General features: G+C 52.9%; 9 protein-coding genes across 9 annotated transcripts; 2 read left to right on the forward strand and 7 right to left on the reverse strand.

Annotated features, from left to right (window-relative positions):
• Nucleotides 1–669: 669 nt before the first annotated feature.
• On the reverse strand, nt 670–1,098 carry MRS44_006784 (uncharacterized protein; the record flags this gene model as incomplete). The annotated part of the gene is made up of 1 exon (XM_046268899.2): nt 670–1,098. The coding sequence occupies one exon, from the start codon at nt 1,096–1,098 to the stop codon at nt 670–672; it is 429 nt and encodes a 142-aa protein (XP_046139592.1).
• A 682-nt stretch (nt 1,099–1,780) lies between these two features.
• On the reverse strand, nt 1,781–3,132 carry MRS44_006785 (uncharacterized protein; the record flags this gene model as incomplete). The annotated part of the gene is made up of 3 exons (XM_046279268.2): nt 1,781–2,484; nt 2,531–2,666; nt 2,722–3,132. 3 exons carry the CDS (start codon nt 3,130–3,132, stop codon nt 1,781–1,783), a joined length of 1,251 nt encoding a protein of 416 aa, XP_046139591.2.
• Nucleotides 3,133–3,485: 353 nt separating this feature from the next.
• MRS44_006786 (uncharacterized protein) lies at nt 3,486–5,084 on the reverse strand (the record flags this gene model as incomplete). Its single annotated transcript, XM_065621876.1, has 1 exon — nt 3,486–5,084. The coding sequence occupies one exon, from the start codon at nt 5,082–5,084 to the stop codon at nt 3,486–3,488; it is 1,599 nt and encodes a 532-aa protein (XP_065477948.1).
• Nucleotides 5,085–5,442: 358 nt separating this feature from the next.
• Nucleotides 5,443–7,157, reverse strand: MRS44_006787 (uncharacterized protein; the record flags this gene model as incomplete). Its single annotated transcript, XM_065621877.1, has 2 exons — nt 5,443–6,590; nt 6,707–7,157. The coding sequence occupies 2 exons, from the start codon at nt 7,155–7,157 to the stop codon at nt 5,443–5,445; spliced, it is 1,599 nt and encodes a 532-aa protein (XP_065477949.1).
• A 576-nt stretch (nt 7,158–7,733) lies between these two features.
• On the reverse strand, nt 7,734–9,161 carry MRS44_006788 (uncharacterized protein; the record flags this gene model as incomplete). Its single annotated transcript, XM_046268849.2, has 1 exon — nt 7,734–9,161. One exon carries the CDS (start codon nt 9,159–9,161, stop codon nt 7,734–7,736), a length of 1,428 nt encoding a protein of 475 aa, XP_046139588.2.
• Nucleotides 9,162–9,770: 609 nt separating this feature from the next.
• MRS44_006789 (uncharacterized protein) lies at nt 9,771–12,389 on the reverse strand (the record flags this gene model as incomplete). The annotated part of the gene is made up of 1 exon (XM_046274516.2): nt 9,771–12,389. The coding sequence occupies one exon, from the start codon at nt 12,387–12,389 to the stop codon at nt 9,771–9,773; it is 2,619 nt and encodes an 872-aa protein (XP_046139587.2).
• A 142-nt stretch (nt 12,390–12,531) lies between these two features.
• Nucleotides 12,532–14,313, forward strand: MRS44_006790 (uncharacterized protein; the record flags this gene model as incomplete). Its single annotated transcript, XM_065621878.1, has 3 exons — nt 12,532–12,550; nt 12,878–13,060; nt 13,436–14,313. 3 exons carry the CDS (start codon nt 12,532–12,534, stop codon nt 14,311–14,313), a joined length of 1,080 nt encoding a protein of 359 aa, XP_065477950.1.
• A 560-nt stretch (nt 14,314–14,873) lies between these two features.
• MRS44_006791 (uncharacterized protein) lies at nt 14,874–16,488 on the forward strand (the record flags this gene model as incomplete). The annotated part of the gene is made up of 6 exons (XM_065621879.1): nt 14,874–14,880; nt 14,941–15,050; nt 15,106–15,324; nt 15,375–15,494; nt 15,544–16,340; nt 16,392–16,488. 6 exons carry the CDS (start codon nt 14,874–14,876, stop codon nt 16,486–16,488), a joined length of 1,350 nt encoding a protein of 449 aa, XP_065477951.1.
• Nucleotides 16,489–16,699: 211 nt separating this feature from the next.
• MRS44_006792 (uncharacterized protein) lies at nt 16,700–17,725 on the reverse strand (the record flags this gene model as incomplete). Its single annotated transcript, XM_046272479.2, has 1 exon — nt 16,700–17,725. The coding sequence occupies one exon, from the start codon at nt 17,723–17,725 to the stop codon at nt 16,700–16,702; it is 1,026 nt and encodes a 341-aa protein (XP_046139584.2).
• Between the last annotated feature and the right edge of the window lie 695 nt (nt 17,726–18,420).

The raw sequence follows: 18,420 nt of genomic DNA on the forward strand, positions 1-18,420 counted from the left end.
GCACCAATAGGTTCTGCTGGCCTCGAGGATGATGGCGAACCTGCTGCCAGATGGAAGCAGCTTTTACCTTCACATGGTGGATGCCCTGAGCTCACTCTTTGCTTGGGAACAATCCTTGGTCCCGCAAAAAGCTGGGCTTTCTGGCTTTGGTGCAACCCTCTCCGGGAACTGGTTTTCCTGGTCCCGGGTATCTCCAAATGTGTTCTCTTCGTCACGAAAATACGCACTGGGCTGGTCTGTGAACCCTCCAGTGTTCCGACAACTTGGCCCCAAACATCACCATCCATCTCTTGTCGTGCAGCACTCTTGTCCTTTGGGCCTGGTTCCGTGGTATCAAGAATGATGATGATGAGAAATACTTTCCCGTGGACTTGGTTCTAAGGCTTCAAGAATGACGATGATGAGAAGTATTTTTCCTTGGACCCGGTCCTTTGGGTGAAGAAAGAATATGGAATCCTTTGAAATTAAGAAGACAAGAATGGGAGCAAGACCGAAGAGCGAAAGAGGTGTCAAGCTCGGCTCTTTTGGCCCCCTTGGGGCATAGCCGAGGACACGTGTGGTCGGATAACGAATGTCAATCAGTCTTGTTGATGAAAATGCATGCGTAGTTGCCATTCATTTATTGTACAAGATGTAAAAGCACAGCCATCATTCTAAAGACTCCCCAATTCAACTCTTCTCCTTGGGTGGCTTAGTATTTCCCGTCTCCTCTCGCTCCCCATGGAGCCCGCCACCCCAAAACTTCTTGTCGACCTTGTCATCGGGAGCCTGATTCCCATGGTCATGCTTCTTCTCAAAATCCTTGTTGTGCTCCTCCACCTCGCGCTTCTGCTCCTCGGTGAGCGTGTCGGTCTGGGTGCTTCCTGGAATGCTCTGGTTGGACACCTTTGGCTGCGGCGGTGCGTTGGAGGAGCTTGCTTCAAGAGGTTCGCCACCCCCCGTTCGGCCCTTGGCGCTTCCTCCCGCGAGGCCGTCGATGACGCTCTCGTCGTTATTTTGCTCTTGCGTGAGGATGCGGGTTTGGTGTAGAGGGCGGATTGCGGGTGTAAGACGCGGCGCGAGGCGTGCCGATGGTCGAAGAATTGTTGTAAAGCGCATCGTGTCGGTGAGATTCCAATCTAGAAGATCTTTTTAGAGCTGGGGGTTTCTTCAATCGGTGTTTTGGGTCTTGTTTATGTGAAGACTCGGTGTTGAGGCTAGGATCTTGAAATCTGACGTCTTGTTAAGCTCGTCACCGTCTCGATGGTGACGTCAAGACGATGACATCACTTGAGATGGCAACACACGTGCAAATGAGATGAACATGCCAAGCAGGGAAAGAAAGTTGACACTGTGAGACAAGACGAACCGATTGACGTCCTTTTTCGGTAATCGAGATCCCTATTGTTGCGTTGACGATTGATCATGCAAGGCCCATATGCATGGCGGCATGATACTGTACTCGCGCAATCTCAATCCTTCCCACTACTATGAATTGGATAAATTCTGTAGACTGAAATGAGGGACAGTATCTATCGCTTGGTATTTGGCCCTACGTAATTGCTCGCGTATGGTAGTCTAGATGCAATGAGCTAGGGCCTCGAATACTCGTGAAGTGGGTGACGATGCTGAACACATTGGGTTTGGTGAAACTGGGATGGTAAATCTATAAGAAATAACACGTATGATATAGCTCCTATCTATACAAGATGGTCCAAGTCTAAGCTCTATCGATGCGGCACCGCTCTCTAAACAAATAAAACACAGATCTATCGTACATGGCTCACCCGTCACTCATCATCTATGCCCTCGCAGGCGAGTCGCTGTAGTGACCCGCCGCTCGAGGCATCTGCCACTCCTGTCGCAACTCGACATCACTATCGCTCCGGTCATCTAGAAGCTCCTTGCTCTTGTTCCTGGACAGCTTGTTCTTAATCATGGAGAACAGACCCGGCATGTCGGAGTGAGGTCCAGTCATAATGCGTCCGGGGTGAACAAAGTTGAAGGCTAGGAGGGCCAAGAACATGGGGACTGCTTCCAGGAGGTAAAAGTAGACCTCGTGGGTTACGAGGGAGTTATCTTCTCCCATGCCACCGGAGAACTCAATTAGTCGGTAGATGATCCGGATCGAGATCATGGCGAGCGAAAAGTACAATGCTGTAATGAGCATGCCCCACGAAGAAGTGATAAAGTCCTTGAAGCCTCCAGGACCCTTGAGCTTGTGCATCTTTGCCTGGAATCGGATACAAAGACCGACAAAGAGCACAATGAAGAACTCCTGGAGACCGATGCCGCCCATGTAAATGTGGATTGCACGCTGCTGTTCCTGAGGAGGCGCACCGGGTCCTGCCATGCTGCCGCCAATGAGTTGGACAATGAAGGAGACAATGTCGAGACCGACAAAGATGGCGGCGAGTGTGGCAGCCGGCATTCCTAGGATGGAGCGCCAGGGGAGGAAGTAGTAGACCATTCGGCCGAGTGTCATGTATGCATATGCATTCACCCCTGCTATGGTTAGTGGCTGGCTTGTTGGAAGAGTGGGATGACATACAGATCGGTGCAAGTAGGATAAAGATCTGGAAGACCAAGTAGATACCATTACTCTGCTGGTCCTTGGTGCTTAGAGCTCGGAAGATGAAGGCCATCATCTCCCAGATACTCGCCATGATAATGACCCAGCACCACCTCTGAGACACGTTAGTAGGGGTTCAAGTTTTGTGTAATGCATCAAAACGTACGGACCTTTTTGTACTTGGCAGCCTGCCATATGTGCAGTACCATCAATCCTCCGAACAAAAAGGCAAATGTCAAAGCGGCAGCAAAGCTGGGATAGTAGTGCCAGATAGCACCGCATGTTCCAGGTGGGACGTAGCCATTCTCATCAGGTGTAATGGTCTGTTTGCAAGTGGGGATCGCAATGTCGATTGTGTGCCCAGGGATTGTGACATGCGAGTTTGTCACACCGTCAATGGTGATGTGGTTTGTCGTTGTGAATATGCTCTTTGGTGCTGCTGTGGGCTCGTCTTCTCGCGGTGCGAGAGTGACTTTGCTGGGGGAGAGAGTTGGTGTTGGAGTAGTGACAGGGATGACACCTGCTAGAGCCGTAGAGGCCGAGAGAAGATGGAGAAGAAAAGATTTGGTGTTGAAATGCATCTTGGGTATTATTGATGTGGAATTGAAGGTATGAATGAAGAGTCTGCCCATTTCTCAAACATGTCCATCACAGCGTCCTTATATCTTCATTCTTCAACCCTTTCCAGTCTGAAGCAGTCCGAATGAATGGCGAAGCTTTGCGCACTCTGAAATGCGAGCCGACCAATCAGCTCTTGCGATCAAAAACCAGGGGTTCGCGATGCGATGCTAAGCTCCCGCTGCTCAGCCCTACAGAACGACGCTAGTTGAGCTTCGCAATTGCCCCGGTTTTGTGTGCCTGGCTATTCTTGGAAGCATGGTCAGGGGTGCTCAGTCTAAGAGAGATGATCTCTGTATTGTCTTCTATCTGCCAACTAGAATCCGATCAGGGTCAGGTTTAGCGATATGCTGTGCGAAACGTCCTCGCCGATGAAGTCCCTCCTCACTTCGACACCACCGCCGGGCTTTGCAACCACCAGATTAATCGGCCTCCTTGCCAGCGTCTCCTTATCATCCCACAGCGAGGACTCAGGCATGTCTCTATCACAGAAGAAGCTCCTCACCCTCTCCAAGTCTGTCGGCAGCGTTTCATCGTCAATAACCTTGTCAGTAGGGAGCTTGACATTGTGTTCGACTTCTATGATCCGCTTTGATACGTCGTACACCAGAGACGAATCCCAGAGCGATTCTCGCGCATACGAGAGTTTCTTTAGTAACGCCAACGCTTCGACGCGCAAGTTAAAGTAGCGACACTTGAGGGTCAAAAAGTGCAGCATCGGGTTAAACCCCAAGTCAAACATGAACTTGGGCCGAGGGAGTCCCTCTTGATCAAGCGAGTCGTTCTGCTCGGCCGCGAGGCGCGCACACCTCACAATCTCCTCGAATTCAGACTTGCGCGCGTCGTAGCCCATCTCTTCCTTGTTGAAACACTCTGCAACCCAGATTCCGGCGACCATCTGCCGAGTCTTGAGCGCCAGGGATGTTGTATCTTCTTGACTGCCGGCAGGACGTGATGCCTGGAATCTTGCGAATGCATCGCCCCAAGCCGTCATGTCTCGGCCAAGGAAGAATTGCTCGTCGAGCATTTCTTGTGGGGGCCTTCCTGGGTCGATATCGAACCGGTAAGGGCTCGTTTCGCGTATGAGCCTAAAAGTGCGAATGCCGAGAAGATCAAGGGCATGCTGGGCTTCTATTAAACTGCGAAACACAGGGTTGGCGGCGTTGCTGTTAAAGGCATGCATGGTGAGATGGGGAAAATCAGTGCCCGACTGGGCGAAAAACAGGGGAAAGATGCTCATTTGCGAAAACACAGCTGTGAGTTTGGAATTATTGCCAGCCTGGTTGAGCAGCTGCACACCGTGGTGGGCATGGTTGAGGGCTGTATGTCGATCGCCCCGCAGGAACTCGATGCAGATGAAGAGGATGCAGACGAGCAGCACGAGATCCATGTCCGGGGATGGATCTTCGACAAGCCTCCTGATGGCCTGGTTATAGTGGAATATGGCAAACCTATCCATCGTCGCTACCCCAGATATGCTGGGGTCAAAGTTCTCGAAGAGTGAGCTGATGGCCATGACGGCATGACGCGCCGCGGGCTCGGCGTGGGCAACCTGCGTGACGAAATGGGTCCAGAACGAGCCGTCAAAGGGCCCCGAGATGACGGGAGCCACGGCGCGGTGGAAGAAGGATAGGCTGCGGGTTTCGCGGCCGTCTGCGGAGGGGAGGAGGCGCGGCTGGGGACGGAGCAGCACGTCCCAGGAGAGAGAGCCCACCGGGGGTGGTCGGTAGCCGTCACATGAACGGCCTGTGGAGGTGCATCTCTTGCATTTGGGCCACGTCTCGTCGCATTTGACCTTTCTGGTTCTGAGTGGATGTCGTGTTAGTGAAGGGTTTGTGTTTGTAGCTGGGGTATGTGTGACGGACTTGCATGTTAGGCAGCCTGTCTTGACTTTCTGAGAACCCGTACGCGCCATCTCGGATATTCTAACAACGTTGGCTTCCAATAACAATTCTCAAGTCTTTGGCTTGGTTGCGAAAGGGAAAGAGTTGTCGATGGTGTCTTGAAGCAGAGTGAGATACCGGAAATGAGCCACGGACACAAGGACTTGGTGTTGTTGGGGCTGTGCCGGGCTTAGCCTCCGATCGACCGGGGCTTGGTGGAGCGGCGGGGCAAATGCGAGCGGACGAATCGCCGTGACGGTATACCGAAGAAGTGGAGATATTCGGCATGGAACCCTGGTCGTTGGGATGAAGGTTGTACTGACATATTAAAGGGCCATTGATGCGCAGATTTGGAGAATTACTTGGTTGTCTTGATTGTAGTTACAAAGCCTACTCGCACGCCAGCGAACTATACATGTTGCCGTGTCCCGAAAGATATCCCTTTCTGTGGTCTTTCTCCTCCTTGTCATCACCGCCCAAGTCCTCCTCGCCAGGACGAGGAATACGATCCTCAATAGCCCAGGCAACTCTCTCAGCTCCGCTCTGCGCACCTCCCAAGTTCGGCGCCGCAGGTCCAATCCTCAGCGCAGCCAACCGTCCCATCATGAACAGAGGCACGTTGTCGTTCCACATGAGGTCGTTGTTGATACAGGGGAATCCGCCGCGTCCCTCGATGGGGTGCTTCTCCAGTATCCTCTTTAGGTAGGGAAGTGTGGTAAAGTCGGTTTGAATGCCGGTTGCAAAGTACAGGTAGTCCATTGGGGGCATGTCCTTGATGGGTGGGTTGGTCTGGATGGCCCAAGTACCGTCTCCGTCGGCTCCTTCGAATTTGGCTTCTACGATGCTTGTCTCTGTGAAGATCTCGAGCTTTTTTGCCGCGAGATGCTTGTCAAGGCGCTTCAGGAACCGAGCAGGAATGCTGCCTCCCTCTCGGGCCTCCTTGATGATCTCTAGTCTTTCATCATCCGAATCGGCAAACCAGAACTGGGCTTGCTTGGCGTTCTTGTACTTGCCCATCCAGTCGAGGGAAACGTCGAAATGCTTGACGCGAATAGGTCCTCGCATGACGTGCCACACCTTAGTGACGCCCTTGCGGATGGCAAGGTCTGAGAGCTGGGCCGATGTGAGACCACCGCCGACAACCATGATGTTTGTCTGCTTGCGAGCCGCCATACGCTTCATGACAATGGGGGCAGGGAACTCGGGGATATACATGCTGTGGCATGCCTGGGGGAGCTTATCCGTCTCGGGCATGCCGGGGATTCGGGGGATCTTGGCCACATTTGCTGGACCGACGGCCAGGACGACGGCGCGGGCGTACCGTCGGACCTTGTTGGACGTGACGGTGAAGAGGTCCTCACCGTTGATGGAGATGCCCTTGACCTCGCCGTAGTCGAGGTGCTGGAGGGTTTCATGGCGGATTAGGTCTGGGCCTAGTCTGTACCGAGTGGCAACGTGCTGGCAGTGGTCTTCGAAGAGTGACGACGAGGGGTTGTAGTAGTCGTTTTGTTCCCGTAGGTTGATGTCGACACGGGCTTCTTGTCTTCAAACACGAGTCAGTAACCATCATCCTGGCTGGATCAAGATACTTGCCTTCTCCCGCAAAGCTTCTGCCCCATCATCTTCTTCTTAGCATGCTTGCTAACCTCCTTACCAACGCAATGGCGAATCTCAATCAGCTCGTCCTTACGGCCGTTCATATACGCATGCGAAAGCAAAGCATCCCGATCCTGCGGATCAACATGCCAAAGCATAGGACTCCTCAGATGCGAAATGTCGTACATCTTGAAGAGTCTCTTCCACCTGCCCATCCAGTTGCCGTCATCGGCGTCGAGCACGAGCATGCGGTACTCGGGCTGACTCTCTGGTTTGCGGCCGTTTGTTACTTTGCCGCTGCGAGAGTTCTTGAGGGTTACTTTGTTGCCGTATTTGCTTATCCAGTGGAAGCGACGGTGTTCTTCGTCGGTGAAGAGGGCGGCTGGGGTGTGTTCGCGGAGACGGGCGGCTATGGCGAGGCCGCAGGGGCCGGCGCCTACGATGAGAACGTCGTAGATGTCTTCTTCGACCTGCACTGGGTCGTTAGCCATGTTGGTTTTGGTCTCCATTGTTGATTAGGGTGAGGGTGAGTAGAGGCTGCAGTTGGAGGAGGAAGCTAGGTTATCTACCATTGATGCCCCCTCTGTGTTGATGCCTCCTCTCCCCTCATTTTCACCGAGTGACAGGACGATTGAGGACCCTGTTGGCCTCCTACACTGCGGGAAGTTCCTCACAATGACTTATCTGATTGAGCAATTGAGTCGTTCCTGCTGAATCACCACCACGGCCTACCTTGATGGGCATTACATCACGGGGACATCAAGGTCCTCAGTGCCATTGGAACTCAGGGTCCAATGCCCATAGATATGCCGAAGACCCTGAGGAAGCTCCGGTACAGTTTCAGTGTCTCGTGAGAGCTAGCGTGTGCCTGCCAGACACTGAAAGCATGGTCTAGTTGGTTGTCGTGTGAGTTGCAGGACTAGGCGTGAAGCTATCTCGACTTGACCCACAGACCATACGCTATGAGTATATCATGATGTAAATTTACAGGCAATCTAATTTTCTACTTATATCTTACACAAATGTCCTCCTTGATCTACTCTTCTCCAGAAGTCTTGATCTTCATCTACTCTTCAGCACCCAACTCAATGGTTCCACTCAGCATCCAACGCATGCCCCAAAGGCCCCGAAACAGCATAATCCGTCGTAACAAACGCCCTATCAACCTCTACCAATCCCTCGGCGCAATACTGAAGCGTCTCTGCAATATCGTGTGATCTATTAAGCGGCGTCTTCTCGTCCAGCAACACGTCAAACTCGACCCAGACGCCGTCTCCCGCATGGTACGCCGTCACGTTCTTGAAGCCCGTAACGACGGGCGCGAATCGATACGCGAGGTATATGAGCTTCTTGAGGGTGTGGTCGTCAGCTGCTTCGCCTGAGAGGCGGACCACGTTGTTGAAGCATGTGTGGCCCCAGTCGTAGATTATGAAGAGAGAGAGGAGACCTGCGCCGACGGGGTCGAGCCACCAGATGTTGGCGCGATAGCCGATGAATGGAAATAAAAGGGAGAGTGTGTTGAAGATGACGTCTGTTTTGCAGTCTTGCACGAGGGCTTGAACTTGACTCGTCTTGATGGGTCGGCAGCCGAGACCGATGGCTCCCTTGAGGACGATGGTTGCCAGAAGGGAAGCGATGGCGGCCCAGCTGAGAATCTCGGCTTCTGCGTGAGGTGGAAGAAGTCTTGAGACTGATTCTTGAAGGATCTGAAGAAACGAGATGACCATGATGATGGAAAAGACCAGGATGCCCAATGGTTCGAGACGACGCTTTCCAACAGGGAATCGACGGCGCATTGCTTCGAGTCGCCAGAGCACGAGACGACTTGTCGACCAGACGATGAGAGTGCAGAGAAGATCCAGAGCCGAATCCACAAGCGATGCCACCAGAGAAAGCGACCCGGTGGTAAAGACAGCAAAACCCTTACCCGCGAGGAGCAAGATGTTGGCTATCACGTTGATGTTGATGGCCAAGTTCGCCTTTCTGCTCGCCTTTCTCCTCTTCTCCTTCTCTTCATCAGGCAAAAGCTCTCCAATATTCCCCTCAACACGCTGAATTCCTCCACAGCGCTCCTGGTCGCCGTCATGGTCGGGATCCGGATTCATCGACTCGAGGACATCATCCGCAATAGCCATAACCACAGCATCCACCTCAAGCCAATCATTCAATCTCTCATTCTGCGCCTCATAAAAAGCCCTCAGCTTCTTATTCTTCATAGCCTTCAACTCCTCATCCGTCTTGCGATACTGCTCAAGGCCCTCTCTGTCGATACCATGCATAAGGGCTCTCTTGATCTCGCCGCGCCGGGCGTCCTCGAGTGCTGTACGAGCGGCATCCTGAAACCTAAGGATCCCAGGCTTGGGTCTCGCCTTGCGACCGTCGAATGAGTGGTATCGACCAGTCTCCAGGTCCCGAGGGTGGTGGGTATTGTCGCCGACATAGCCTTGGCCGCGGTGCCGAGCCTCTCGGTCGTACTTGGCAGCGTCGCCATTCCAGAGTCTCTTGCCAACCATTTCATCTAACGATGTATAAGAGATACTCTATACAAGAAACAGAGTGAGGAAAAACGAGAGGGAGATTGACTTGTTTTTGTTGTTTGCGGATTTGCTCGTGTAACCCGAATGACTTATGACGTAAGTGACGTAAATCCGGGGAAGACGGCAGGTTTGGCTTGCAGTCCATGCGAGGGTGCAAAACACGCGACACGCGGCGAGTGGAGGAATCAACTCCACAAGTAAGCATGAGATGCCGAGTTCCAAGGCAATTCTTTGTGTTTTCTTTTGTTATATGAGTGATTTCTGTCGGAAAATCATATCACTGTGGGCTCTTATCGGTCCTTGTATCGAAGATCTCCGTCATGAATCCTTCAACCCTGTTCCTCGATAGACAAGGTTCATTCCAGTCATTCACACAGGATATAGACATTCACGGAAGCATCTTGATCAATACGTGGAAAAGTGCAAATCTTATTCAAGTTCTATCTTTACAATGAGCGCATTCTTGCTGCCCGAGTCCCATCACCAACTCGCTTCATCAGATAAGGATATCTCAAAAGTTCGTTTCTAACGCCAACAGTTATCCCCCCAAAGCCAATTTACTTCTAGCCAAACAGTATCATGTTCTTAGTTTCCGCCCATTCTCATGGCATTCACAAGTCTATGTCTTGCGCCCTCTCTCCGGCCCTCGTTTCGGCTAGGACTATCCCCGTAGGAGTCTGTTCGACGGGCTGTATCATAGTAGGCCTCGGTGTCTCCCAGGCCTACCTTTGAAGGACGAGGAGGCGGCGGGGGAGCATGCGTCTGCTGCTCCTGAGGCTGTGATTGGTACACTGGTTCCCAGTCACCCTGTCGGTAAGGGTTGTTCTGATAAGCCTCTTGGGGAGCCGTAGGAGGACGGCTGGCTCGCTGTTCCTCGCGATTGGCACGCTCGTCACGGCTCTCACGGTTCGAGCGTCTAACAGAGTCGTGGGACCGAGGAGGGGGCGGGGTGGGTTGTGCTGGAAGGAGGCCGCTCTGAGGCACACCGTTCTGGGGTGCACCATTCTGAGGGGCACCGACCTGACGACGGGTCGTCTCTCGTGGAAACTCTTCTTCATCGTCTGTAGCAACCTCTTCCTCTGGCTCGTCTTCGTATGCCCGCAGCTCGCTTCGCATAGCAAGGCTGGCGCAGATGCTTCTAGCCTCCTCGATGGCCTTCTTCTGCGCTTGAAGTGCCTTGCGACGCTCCCGTGTCTCCTTGTTCTCAGCTGCAATGGCCTCAATAGTAGCGTCGCCCATACGCATGATCTCGATAGGGTTGAACAGGCGGAGCATTCCGAGGAGCAGGTGTCTCTCGACAACCTGGGTGATAACGTTGCGGGTAAAGATGCGTGCAGTCAGATCGTAGTAGATGAGCATCTTCTCCAGAACTTCCTCGGCCTCGGTATATGTTCCTCCGTTCTCTGTGGCCTCGGCACGCCACTTCCTCAGGCGCTCTTCGTACTCGGGGTCGAAGGGCTGCACCTCCAGCTCCATGTCGTCGGTGAGACGGCCTAGTTCCTTGTCGGCGCTCTCAAGAAGCTCCTTCATCTTGATCTCGAGGAAGTGCATGCGGAGAGGATCGCGCATGCGCAGAGGCCAGGCATAATCAATCACATCGGCAAGGAACTCGTTGCAGATGACGCTGACATTGTCCTTGTACTCTTGCGCCAGGACAGGCCAGTTTCTGGAGTAGTCTTGGAAGAGGATGTAAGGGGCTCGGGGGTTTGAGTCGAGAGGAAGTTCGTTACCCCGGATCTGACGAAGAAGGGGCTCAACTTCATGCTCGGCAAAGTCCTTCTTGGAGCGATCCCCAACTGTGCCAGCGGCAGGAAGGCCGGAACCGTCGGCGCCGTTGGCAGCAGCAGCAGGTTGGCTGTTCTGGAACGCAACCTTGCGACCGTGCTGTCGGAATCGCCGGGCGAAGCGCTCGCTCTCCTCGCGAGTGCGGGCACGAAGCTTCTGTGATGGCGTTCCCTTGGGGCTTGACTGTCTGGCGAAGAATCGCTCGCCAAAGGGGTTCTTGTAGTTACCATTCACGGCAGGGGTGACGAGGTTGTTGGATGCGGTAAAGAGCTCGCCCATCTGGAGTCGCATCTCCTCGGGAGTGTCTTTGCCGACGCCCATCGCCTTGAGCTGGGCTTCACATCCGTCCAGCGCCTGTTGGATCTGTCGGCGGAGGGTCTTGACATGCTTGCCAATGTGTCGCTGAAGCTGGGTGCTCAGCTTGGAACGAAGGGCGCCGATACCCCACATCTCGGGTGGAAGAGTTGCCCATTTGCCTCTAGTGAAGAATTCGGCCTCTCGGTGGGATCGCTCCTCGGGTGTCTGCCATCGCTCGCCGGGTCCAGGGTTGAGTAGGACGTACCAGCCCAGTTTAAAGTTGTTCTCCCGGTCCTTGTTCATCACAAGCTCAATAAACTTCTCTTCAAGGCCGATGCGCTCCGTCATGTCGGGCTTTGTAAGAACGCCGATGGTACGTGATCCGGTAGGATCAAAGTAACGGGCCTTCTTGAGGATGGGAGCTTGAACATAGTCGTTGTTTCCACCGATGACGGCGAGAATGATTGTCCGGGTGCTCTTCATGTACCGATCGGAGAGTGCCTCGATAGTCTGGATGTCGGCCTCAGACTGGTCACGGTTGGCGACTCGAACCAAACCGGGAAGATCGACAAGAGTCAAGAGCGGCATGTCGGGGCCACTCTTCTCGACGACCAGAATATCTCGAGCGGCGAATCGGCCGGGAATGCTTCGGGGGGCGATGAGTTCGGTCGCATCCCGCATCATGACATCGAAGGGAGTGTCGCCGGTGACATCACCGCCATACTGTAGCAAGCGGGCTTGCTCATTGTAGGGTCGTGTCTTGTCGGGAATGATGGATACCTTGAGTCTGGTCTCCTTCGCTCTTCGCATGCGAATCTCGGTCGCAAATCTCGTACAGGCGCCGGCATCTCGAGGGAAGGGTGTGCCGGTCAAGGCTTCAAGGACAGAACTCTTTCCAGCGGATTGATCGCCGACGACGACAATCTGCGGTAGCTTGACATCGTCGAGCTGGGCGAATTGAAGCTTGTCAATGAGGTCCAGCAGGCTGCGTTGCTCGGTAGCAAGGCCCTGGTCACCCAGGGAAGATTCGATCGAAGGGCGCATTTGGTGCCTAGCAGTAGGGAGAATGTCAGCAGCTTTCTGGGCGTCGTGATCAGGCGGAATGACGAACAGAGAGCCCATTCTCTCGCGGGATGAGATAGATGGAGATGATTCAGCAATCAGATAGTTGCTGTTCGTTTATATAGAGGGGAAGCGGTTTCAGCTGAAATGCAATGCATGCGCGGCCTTGTCATGTGTCTTTATACAAGATTACGCGTGCGCCATGATTCGCTCTTTCTCGGGTAGGTTGCCTCCGTGTCGCTGATTTTCTGCCGTGCCATGGTTTGCGCGGCCGCCAAGCGTCTCGGCGCCCGAGAGGCAACTACGGCGTCATGATTGCTGCGCCACACCCTCCTTCAGCTGGGCTGTCATGGCGGGGATCACAAGCGAAATGATTAGGCCGACAGGCGTCGCATAGAAACGGAACACTCTCAAAGACCCTTGATTTGCCACCAAGAATGCCATTCTGCAGCATTCCCCATCCACACACTTCTTTTTCTCTCTTCTCTGTTCCCAACTGTCAACCACTCAAAGTGTGGCGCAGTAATCTCTGATCTGTGGCGGTGCAGATCTCGGATCTTGGCACGAGGCCCGCGTCACCAGGCCAGGGCCAGGAACCGGGCAACTGGCTTTCCCGCAGGAGATGGTGTCGAGGTGTTTGCCTCCCACCGCCCTATCTGCCTCTTACGTAGTGGGCCACGTCAAGGCTCAACGAAAGGGTGGTTACTTCTGCGGCTGCCTATCTACAGTACGTACGTAGTAGGGATGTCCCAATCACTGATGACAGTCACCGCCCAAAGGATGAAGAGCCTGCCAGACCGCACTCTCTAGCACATACGACCATAGCTCGTAGAGAATACGGGGTCCCGTCCGCTCCCCCAGAGTCAAGCTGCGAAGCGCCGGATTAGTAGTTGGGTCGGTGACGACCAGCGAATCCCCGGTGTTGTATGTTTTTTTGTTCTCTTTTTGGCCCGTCGCATTAAGCATGTGTTGTCTAGGTGCCTACACGTTCGGAGTGCACATGGTAGGTTGCTGGTGTTGTAAGATGTTCCACAAGCCGGGAAGTTTCAAGCCACTTTTTTGGTCTGACAATGCCTAAGGCATAGACATAAAGAACCCCTCACCAGGTTTCTGCTTCCGTCAAGTTACTCCGAAAAACACCAGCTGGCTATCATTACCTCTTATCTCGGAGCCTGTGATCAAGGCGGTTCCGAAGACCGAGGGGATGTCCACCAACACCCTAGACACGACTGAGAAAGGACGGGTTACCCTGAGCCAGCCTCGCGACCCAAAGACACCACTCCGAGTTGGCGATATCGTCTCCAATTTAAGAGACCCGGTAGTCGATTTCACGGTTCTCAACGCAGAGGTCTGGGTCCCCATACCAGAGGAAAACATTCGCACAACCATCCAAGACGAATTTTACCCAAAGCTCAGGAATCCTAAAGAGGCCAAGGTCGTTCATTTCGCCAGAATCAGGGGCCTGGAAGTCCAGAATATCGATGGCATACCTAAAAGCGAGTTGAAAATACTCGAGACCCAAGTTCTCAGTCATCCAAAAGGATACCTCGATAACAGCATGAATCTGGAGCCAGTCAGAGCTTGGAGGGAGAACAATGACGATTGCTCCTTGTGTCTCATCACAGGCCTCAAGACGATCCGAGAACCTCCACCTCCAGCCCCAATCGCTGAATCTATAAAACTGGAAGAAGAGTTTGGCGAGATCGACTCGGCCTCTGATCAGGCTAGAACTGGCAACCAAGGGCAGTATGCCGCTGAAGATGAGTTGGAGCACGTTGACTCCTCTGACCGTCTCCTTGCGTACCGATTTTCGACAATAAAGAAGAAGCGGAATAAGAAGTCAATGGTGGGGGAGGAAGACAATTGTCCACAAAGGCAAGTTGGGCTTGTCGAGCGTCAACAGACCTCTGGCGAAGACCGTCCCTCATTTTTCGTTAGCCTCCCGATGTGGGTTATCTTCAGAAGGGCTCAGGCCTCAACTTAGCTTTTTAAACACACTGGCCTCGTGATGTAACTTATGACAGCTCAGTTGATCTTGAATCCTTGGTTGTTATTGTAACTGGATAGTGTCAAAAGGCTGAAGGCATGGTGATGTTCATAAAGCTATCGAGGGCTAGGAGAATTTTTGGCGCTATGGCACGCCCGGGTAGAAACTCCGGTTGTCCATACGTGGATTTTTGTGTTGCAAGGAGCGGTACATCGTTCCAACTTGAGTGGTAAAATGGCGAGGGTTGAGTTTGATCAAGTCCTGGACAATTTGGTCTACACACTTGGCTTGTGGATAAGGAGGTCAGAGTTTCGAACCGCTTATCGAACTGTAATGAGGCTATTTTTTATCCGGTTTCCTCTTCTCCCTGTTCTGGGCAATTCCAAAGAGGTCTTCATCTGGTGAGCTTCACTAGGGGGGTCACGTGAAATTCCACCAGCATGACTCAGCAAAGCTTGCCCAAATGCGACCAGTAACGGACGACCTCGTCCCAACTCCTCTCCCATCAGAAGACCCCTGTTTGCCGTATTTCGATATCGGCCACTATAGCTATTCCAATGACCAGTGAGTGGCTACAAGGTATTTGGAGCCATGGAATCTGACCAATGTCTTTCGCAAACTCAGGCCGCGAGATTGAACAGCTCCTCGAAGCCCTCGAGACCGAGGCGGTGACAGAGCAGAGCACCAGCAAGTTCCCTCCCAACTCTACACCGTTTGCCTTTCTTGGCCACAAAGTTCCCCGCTACTAACCGCTGCTGGCCAATAGAGTCTCATGCACTCCTTGAAAAGGTTCTGGCTCTCACTAGGACCTCTCGCGACACTGCCCTCGCTCCTCTGTACGCCAAGAACGGGTTGCGCATCCTTGGTCTCTATGCATTCGGGGACCGCGACCCACCTCAGAAGGTCGTTGCCTTGCGATGCTTGAACAACATTCTCGTTCGTTCTGTATCGACAAGGCAGGTCTTTATCAATGAGGGATACCCAAGCAAGGTGCTTTCTTCAATGAAGGTATTGCTCCCCTGTTCCAATTTCAGGGTTGACTCTCACACATCGGATAGAATGGCGACCCTAATGAAGAGCTTGCAACAGCCAATCTATTTCTCTTTTGCGCATCTCAACCTACATTTGACCTCACGTCGAGTTTTGAAGATGAGGGACTTGCAGAGATCGTCAACAAGGTACGAGTGGAAACTACGGGTGATCCAACGAAGTGCTCATAGCCTCAAGAACATAGCGCGCCACGCGCAATCCTCAGAACCTCTCCCGAATGATCCTGCCAATCCAGCTCTGGCAAGTCTGAGGCTTCTCTCCACCTTGGCTGTTCGGGCCGAGAACCAGGCACATCGATTTTTGCCTTCACTCGAACCAATCTTGGACCTTTTGAGCAAAGTTCCTGCGACCGTCTCACACGCTGACCTCCCAGCTTCAGTATTGATTTCTTGCCTGGTCTCCATACCGATAGACCAAAGGGAGGAATTCCCTGTTTCTGCAGTCGACAAGTTGGTGAATCTCCTCCAGGAAGCAATTCCCAAAGCAGATGGCTCTTCAAAGGCCGCGGACAAAGAGCTACTGCCTCTTTTGGTGGTCCTGCATCGTCTGGCACAGTCCAAGCCATCAGATGCGCGGAAACGGCTCGCTGAACACATTCTGCCATCCGATGAAGATCGAACCGAGGCCTTGGGCAAGGGCGAGTCCCTGCCACATAGGCTGCTCAAGCTTACTTCCACCACAGTGGAACCTGAGCTACGGGAGATGATTGTCAATCTGTTCTTTGAGATTTCTGACAAAGACCCAAACAAGTTCGTGCATCATGTCGGCTTCGGACACGCCGCAGGCCTCCTTTCTTCCAAGGGCATCCAGTTTTCGCCTGAAGGCCTCGCACAAGCCCAGGCAAGCAGCGCCAGTCCGGATATCAACCCAATCACAGGTCAACAGCGTAGCGTAGAGACTGTATCCGACTTGCCTGAGATGACACAAGAGGAGAAGGAGAGAGAAGCCGAGAGACTCTTTGTTTTATTCGAGAGGTTAGTCCAGCCTTTTGAACTATGCTGGGTTATCACGCTGACTTGCTTTAGATTGAGGGCCAATGGTGTGATTTCTGTCGAAAATCCCGTTACTCAATATCGGGACTCAGGTCGTTTCGAAGAACTTCCCGACGACGCGTCTGATTAATGCGGCTTCGAGCAGACAACATTGCATTATGGAAGATCGGTCGTTTGACCAACAGATGTGAATAGAGAATGTGTCTTATATAAACAGCCCTTCCTGCTAGAGGCCGGACAAATTGAGAAGGAGAGTTCAAGCTACCTAAAATCGAGATTTTTGGCACATGTTATCGCGGCACATCTGCCCTCTACCGCCGCCACTGTCTATGATTGAGCGATCAGGCATCTTCCTCAAAACCAACCATCTTACAAGATTCGACCCACAACTTGGCTGCCTTTTCCTCATCATAAGCCCAAGGAGCATAGCCATTGTCCGCCGACATGGTGTCAGAGTCAGGGCGCGCCGGGCCTGCTTCCTGGCAGTCATAGAGATACTTTCCTCCTTTTCCTTCCCAGTCCTTGCTCAGAGCTGCATAGATCGAGGTCGCAGCACCCTGAGCGGGGCTCTTGATGAGCTTTCGAAGCTCTGTGTTCTTTTCCATGAGGCTGAGGATCTCAGGGTCGGTGACGTAGCGATGGAGGTTGGTCAAGACCCCGCCTGGGTGCAAGGAGAGGGCGTGAAGACCACGATCACCGTAGCGCTTCTCAATCTCATTGACCATATAGATATTGGCTGTCTTGGACTGACCGTAGGCGATCCAGGGGTGGTACGAGTTGGGCTCGTCAAAGTTGAAGTCATGGAACCGGACTTCGCCAGCGCGGTGGCCCATGGACGAGACAGAGACGACGCGTGAGTTAAACGAGGGCGTGAAGGCAGCCAGAAGCGCAGACTTGAGCAACTGAAAGAGCAGGAAGTGACCGAGATGGTTGACGCCAAACTGCGTTTCGAAGCCGTCGACGGTCCTGCCCTCAGGGGTGTACATAACGCCAGCGTTGAGGACGAGGATGTTGAGCTCCTTGCTCTTGGCGAGAAAGGCTTCAGCGCCCTTTCGAACAGAGTTAAAAGAATCAAGAGAGATCTCAATCAAGTGAAGAGGTGCCTTGTTTTCCGGGTCAGAGGCCTTTATATCCTCGATGGCCTGCTGACCTTTGGCAAGGTCTCTGATCCCAAGGAACACCGAGGCCCCAGTTGCGTGGAAGGCACGGGCTGTCTCAAGGCCCACGCCCTGATTGGCACCGGTGACGAAGATGGATTTTCCGGTGAGCTTGCCCACGAGGTCTTCGTCTTGGATGATCTGAAGGGCGGTGGGACGGGCGTCGCCGGGGCCCTGGGGGTTGCTGTGAGCTGCGGTGTACTTGGACATGTTGGAAGATGGGTTGATAGGTTCGTTTGATGTTGTTGACTTGTCGGTGATTGTGTGAGTGTCTTGGAGAGAAGAAGATGTCCATCGAGGCAAGTCTGGTATTTATGTCCTGGTACTCAGGTATTGCGTTCGGATTTTAGGTCCCTGGGCCGGTCTTTAGAAGACATGAGATTTAACTTTCTTGTAGAAGGCTTCAGGCACCACCTAGCGTACGTTTTTGATGTCGACATATTATCTGACATGAAAATGGGACAGAGTGTCACATTGAATTACGGATATTGGTTAGGTGTGAGTTATCTCCGTTGGTAGCCAGCCATGCGAGGCCGTCTCGGCGTGGAGCCACTCACTCATTGGACGTCGATACGGCTTTTTGTCTCTCCTCAACGAGAAGGGTAGAAGAGAAGTAGCCTGAATTGATAGAACTTGACCATGGCAATCGATTTTCAGTGTCACGTAGAAAAGACATCTTGGGACCTCCCACAGCAACATTCGACTCATATTTTGAGGTGCTCGCATTGTCCTTAAGAGTGGCGGCTTGGAGAAATCAAGCATGGAAAGCGGAGCGAACTATCAATCTCCTGGGCTGGCAAAACTCGAACAATCCACGTCATAATGCTTATTGGGGAGTTAACCACACTCTCCTTCTTTCCAGATATGTATCGGGTCCTGCTTGTAGGGCTGTCAACCGAAGGGCG

This window comes from Fusarium solani (genome assembly GCF_023522795.1).
Source record: "Fusarium solani strain SB1 chromosome Unknown bctg00000003_1, whole genome shotgun sequence".
NCBI classification, from domain to species: Eukaryota; Fungi; Ascomycota; class Sordariomycetes; order Hypocreales; family Nectriaceae; genus Fusarium; species Fusarium solani.